This window comes from Apis dorsata, unplaced genomic scaffold (genome assembly GCF_000469605.1).
Source record: "Apis dorsata unplaced genomic scaffold, Apis dorsata 1.3 scaffold_665, whole genome shotgun sequence".
NCBI classification, from domain to species: Eukaryota; Metazoa; Arthropoda; class Insecta; order Hymenoptera; family Apidae; genus Apis; species Apis dorsata.
In genome coordinates, this window is record NW_006263851.1 from 38,480 (window position 1) to 44,733 (window position 6,254).

Sequence of the window (6,254 nt, forward strand, 5' to 3'; positions counted from 1 at the left end):
CTTATTATCGATATCTTTCATCGAATAAAATTTGGTTTGGATAACGCAGATGTCATATTTGCCGATTGAGCAACATATTCAATCTCTTCTTATTGTAATTCAATCGTAAAAAAATCTTAATTCGTTGATACGATCAATATATATCCCGTATATAATAAATGATATATGATTGAAAAAAATTCAAATTTAAAACAATAACTTTTTTATTCATATGATTAATAAAATCAATCATATGTCATCGATAATTTCGTTTTAAGCACTGTGATGGTAAAACACGAAATTTATTACATTTTTTGTCTAATATGTTTTTTATTATCGATATTTATATATGTATATACATATTTATATATATATATATTTATATATATATATGTATACATAAATAAATAAATATTTTATAAAAAATAATATTTCTTGTTTTAAATGTTATAAATTTTTTACTCGTTACAATTGTTATTTAGGATAATAAATTTTGGCGCGAAAATATTTATAACTCTATATTAGATTTTATCTTATTATTTTTAATTATTTATATTTTATAAAATAAATTTTAACTATGACTCGTGATTATAATCTATATTATATATATATATATATATATAGTTTTAATGTAATAGTTTATAATATTTTAATACTTTATGTTTAAGGTATACGCAGCTGATGGAATGCCACAAATGATTTGTAATATGTGTCGCTGGAATCTCGATAGATCTTATAAATTTAAACTTCAATGTAAAAAGGCAGATGAAGCATTACGAGCTTATCCATTATCTGGTGTCTTGCCAAGACCATTCCCACCAATTCCAAATGATCCTCCTGATATGAACAATAAACGACCTTCGGAACAAAGACCTCAAAGTGAAGGAAATAAGAAACCTCGAGTTGATAATGGTGATAGAGAAAGAAGAGAAACACGGGAAAGAGATAGAGAAAGGGATAGAGAAAGAGATAGGGAAAGGGATAGGGAAAGGGAAAGGGATAGAGAAAGGGAAAGAGAACGTGAGAGAGATAGAGAACGTGACAGAGAAAGAGAAAGAGAAAGGGAAAGAGAAAGAGATAGACAAGTAGAAAATCAAAGAGACAAAGAAGATCAACATGATTTTTATGAAGAAGAACAAGATGCTGGTAGCGAAGGAGATCAGGATACGAATAGTACTAAAGAGGAACAAAAATTAGAGCCAGGTGAGATAAGAGTACATGCGTGTGATCAATGCGATCGTACGTTTCCTTTGCGACAAGCTCTTGCTTTACACATTCAAAGAGCTCATCGTGATCGTAATTATAAATGCACAGTATGTGACCGCATGTTCTTTTCTAAATATGATCTTGGAAAGCATATGACTACTCATTCGGAAGAGAAACCATTCTCTTGTCCAATTTGTAACAAACAATTCTCAAGAGCAAATTTATTACAACGTCATGAAAAAGTTCATAGAGATGAATTGCGCTATGGTTGTCAACATTGCGATCGTGAATTCTTTACAACAGAAGAATTAGAAAAACATGAGGATTCTGTACATAAAAAGGAAAAACCGTTCCAATGCAATATTTGCAATAAACGTTTTACATATAAACAAGGTTTGGAACGTCATGAAGTGCTGCATAACGAAGATAAGACTTTCGTTTGCGAATATTGTAAGGAAGCATTCCGTACAAGTACCAAGTTAGCTCGTCATTTAACAACTCATGCTGGACATCGACCATACTTATGTAAATTATGCCCACGTTCATTCCTTTTATCCCATCACTTAACAAGACATATGCGAACTCATTCTGTAGAAAAACGTCATGTTTGTGAAGATTGCGGTAAAGCATTCAAACGTAAAGAGAGTTTGGAAGTACATCAATTAACGCACACAAAACGCACAGGTATGGGTTTAACATGCGATGTTTGTCAAGAATCATGTAGAAACAGAGCAGATTATGTTACACATATAAAGCAACATATTGAAGCAGGTGAAAAAATGGGACCAGATGGATTACAACCTGATAATAAAACCAAACTTGAATTGGATTCCGACGAGGATGAAGAGGAAGAACAATACTCGGATGGAGATGATGATTATGAACCGCCAGCATATATTGTGAAAAAACTTCCAAAACCAAATAAACCATCGGAAAGCGAAGAAGAACCAGAGACAACAGAAAAAGAAGAAAATCAAAAAGAACAAGTTGTATATGTAAGAAACAAAGATGGAAATATGATTAAAAAGACAATTAAAACTTTGATGCCTATTCAACGTAGAGAAGTACAAGATACCAAAATAAAACAAAGTCCCTCGGGTAATCAATCACAATCAAATACGAAACCTTTACAATCTAAACAAACTGAAGAATCCTCAAAGTCTTCCCGCGTAGATGAAACAGAAGCACAAGTACAAAAAATTGTTGCATCTGTGTTTAAGGAACATAAAATACCGCTAAAACATCAAAATGTTCAAGAACAAAGTAAAGAATCATCTATATCTACAAATCAATCTAGATCGCAACAAGGACAAAGTAGTTCACAAAATCAAGTTTCTTTGAAAGATGAAAAATCTGAAACTCCCGTATTAGTCAGTGGAACACCAAAAGCTGTAAATACTGTTAAAGTAATAAAGAGAATTGTTGTAAGAAAACCTAGCGGTAATACCGAAACTAGTACATCCACGATAAAAGACGAGGATGGTACTTCTCAAACTCTTAGTACAGGACATAAAGTAACAAAAAGAGTAATCGTTCGTAGAATTATTCGTCAAGGAGATACTACCCGAGAGATAATCATGAATCCTGATGGTACAATAATCGATCCAGCAGAATTGGCCAAGCTTCCAACTGGTAATGTTGTGAAAAGAGTTGTTGTGAAAAAGCCACTTGATAAACATCAAAGTTTGGTTCAAGCTGTATTACAATCGTCCACGGAATCACGACAATCTACTTCGATAAAGAATAACGATTCGGTATTGAACGAATCTCCGAAATTTGAATTAAAAACATCTCAGTCCATAAATGCATCACCTTCAGTAACAAAAACGTCTACATCTACAGCACAAAAACCTACAATAACCGTAGGAGATCAAGAAACTAAGGAAAAATTAGAACAATTGGAAAAAAGAGTAGAGCAACAACGCTTAAAAATAGAAGAATTAGAAGCTCGTAAACAACAAGAGTATGAACCTATTGAAGAAATGTCACCAGAACGTCATGATGAATCTGATGATGAGCAACAATTACCATTGAAAAGAGTATTTGTAAAGAAGAAACAAAGTATGTATGACGAAGAACAAGAATATAATGATAATGATGTAACAATGGTTTCTGTAACAACTCCTATATCAACTTCTATAACGACTCCAACGATTTCTGTAACAACTCCAACAACAATAAAAATAGAAGATATTAAATCTGATATGGAAATAGAAAAAGAGAAAGAAAAAAATAAAATTGAAGTACAAGTAGAAAATATACCAAAAGATGTTTCCATGATACCAAAAGCAATTTCTATAACAACAGCAATAGCTACAACGCCAATAACAACAACAACAACAGCAACAAGTGCTACTATTAGAAAAGAAGGTAAACCATTAATAACCAGTTCTAAAGTCTATGGAAATAAGAAAATCATTGTTGTAAAAACGGGAGAATCATCGGAAGTGGAAGAAATGAGTCGAGAATTATGTAACATATTAGATTCATCTGATTCTGTTGTTAAAATGCAAGAATCAATTCTAAGTAATCTCACTCAAATTTCTTCTCTTGGAGAATCTTCTCAAAAAAGTAATGATGATAAAGCAAAAGCTGGACCTTCGAATTCAGAGGATTATTTGATAAAGGAAGAATCTGCTAAAACCGATTCCCAAGATCAAGAAATGGATATAAAACTAGATAATTCAGTTTCTATGGATGTATCGGATTCCCAAGTATCCGATGTTAAAATAGAATCCGAAGAACAAATTATGGAACAACCTGAACAAAATTCAAATTTAACTATAGATGAACAGGATCTTTCAGAATCTACAGATATTTTTGAACCATCAGACAATGTATTAGAGGTACAAAAAAGTGAGTTAGGTGATTCTGTAATAGAACTTGATCATGAAAATCATACAATCAATTTAAACGATACTAATGATAGTCAAGATAGTCTTGAGGATAAACTTCAACAAATGGAAGGTTAAACTTTCTATTAGGAATAATAAAATAAGCTTTGACTTAAAATTTTATAAATCCTAATTTGATCAATATTACATTTTAAATCATAATTTTATAAATTCAAAACTTAATGTCTATACAATTTAGACAAACATATATAAACATTTTCATCGTTCTAGAATTTTGTTAAATTTATCATTCATAATCAAATTTTAGAATAGTTTATATATTATCTTACATATAAACTTCCTTCTCTTTAATTTTTTCCTGTGTGATGATTGAAGCATTATGTTTACGATGTTGATTATTAATTATAGTAGTAAAGCACAATAAGTTAGTGCCTAGTAATTATATTCCTTTCATATATAAATTAATATAAAATTCATTAACGTTTTGTATCTATAACAAAAAAATTTGTTATCTTCATTCGAGCGAGAATATATTATAGGCATATTAAAAATCAAGTGTGAAAGAAATTGTAAATTTAAGAACTCATTTTAGATATTTGACTTATTGTCTAGTATTTGTGCATCCAAATATCAAACATAAGAAATTTGTATATATATATATGCCGGACTCAATACTTTATTTCAAACCTTCTTTGCTTCATTTATTGATAAAATTTTTTTGTTCAATGCTATGTTACATTTTCTTACTATTGGTAATACATAGAATTGATTCCTCTATTGGGAATACAAAAGATATTTTGATGAATTAAACTTAATATTACTATTTAATCATAGTATGCTAATTCTATCAGACTAGAATGAACATGGTACATAGATTGCCTGATATTCTATAAACATTTGAAACTATGTATCAAATACAAAGTATGATGTGTAAATGTAAAATTTAGTGTTGATTCTTTTTCGAAAATACCTTTACCGTATAATAATATAAATTTAATACAAATAACACGTCACAATACTTTCGTACAAAACATTTATATTTTATTTGTTACTATTTTAGATTATAGCACATATATAAACTTAGTGTACATTTTACTATTACATTTTATTATATGATTTCATATATTATTTCAATTATATTTTAATATACAATTTATAAAAAAAAAAATAATATAAATTTTCAGTTTTTAGATATAAAATGTAGGAGCGAATGATATTGAATGGTTATTGATAATAAAAATGTATAAATATTGATTAAATACTGAAAATACATTATCATTAGAATTTATAAATTAAATATTGCATGTTATATTCTGATTATACGTTATAATAATTGTATAATTATAATTTAAAATATAATAATATCGAATAAATACAAAACATCGTAAATTAATATAGATTAATTGATATTGGCATTTGTTACGATTTTATACGATTTTTTATATCAAAATGTGGTAAATATTTTAATACAATATAAAAAATTATATTTAATTGTATTATTTGAAATACAAGAGTTTTCATTTTAATCATTTATCGATAATTCAAGAATATTTTGCGAGTAGTTTGTAACAATAAATAGGTTATATCTTTGAAATGACGGAAGATGTCGACACTATATAAAATTTTTGTTCGGCAGACTCGATCTTTGGTTTGCAATAATCATTACTCAAATCTGATATAAAGGAACGATTTGAAATTACAGGTAAAGAACATATATTTATATATAAACGAATATATATATCTGTGTATTCAATGATGTAATATTATCAGATATATAATTATTTTGTGACAAACTCGAAACACTTTTCATGTGTCAATATTACTTTCTTTGTTGGAAAATATTTAAATAGTTTTGCTTAATAATGACGCGATGATTAAATAACATAAAACTCACTTATTTTAGGCATATAAATCATTACATAGATAATGATCGAAACAGTTGAAAATGCGTTGGTTAGCAGTAGTTAGAACATCAAGCAGGATTGTCTTTCTTCTTACTGGTAAGGCTCTGTAGCTGTAAAAATAATACTTCGAATATTTTCGATTTCATATGAAATTTATCATATGATGTAAAAAAAAAAAATCATATTCCCGTCTTCGAATTCTTTATTTGTGTCGATGTTTTTTAAAGTCCACCGCGTCCACTGTCTATGTACTCGAACTTCTGTAGGGCAAAGACGATTGAAAATTTAAAAAAAAAAAAAAAACAGTTAT

At 28.7% G+C, this 6,254-nt stretch overlaps 2 protein-coding genes across 5 annotated transcripts in view; one reads left to right on the forward strand and one right to left on the reverse strand.

The window, feature by feature from the left end:
* Positions 1–5,123, forward strand: part of LOC102680450 — a 6,080-nt gene extending 957 nt beyond the window's left edge. Inside the window, exon 2 of the mRNA XM_006622111.2 lies at positions 648–5,123. Coding sequence (XP_006622174.1) covers positions 648–4,157 — 3,510 coding nt within the window. The 3' untranslated portion in view covers positions 4,158–5,123. The remainder of the gene's footprint in view (positions 1–647) is intronic.
* The window catches only part of LOC102679924 (aquaporin AQPAn.G-like), a 7,343-nt gene continuing 6,156 nt past the window's right edge, over positions 5,068–6,254 (reverse strand). For 2 of the 4 annotated variants that reach the window (XM_006622107.2, XM_006622109.2), the window contains exon 5: positions 5,068–6,054. In XM_006622107.2, coding sequence (XP_006622170.1) covers positions 6,013–6,054 — 42 coding nt within the window. In that variant the 3' untranslated portion in view covers positions 5,068–6,012. Of the gene's footprint in view, positions 6,205–6,254 lie in introns of all 4 variants that reach the window. The other 2 variants (XM_006622108.2, XM_006622110.2) reach the window with 1 other exon arrangement.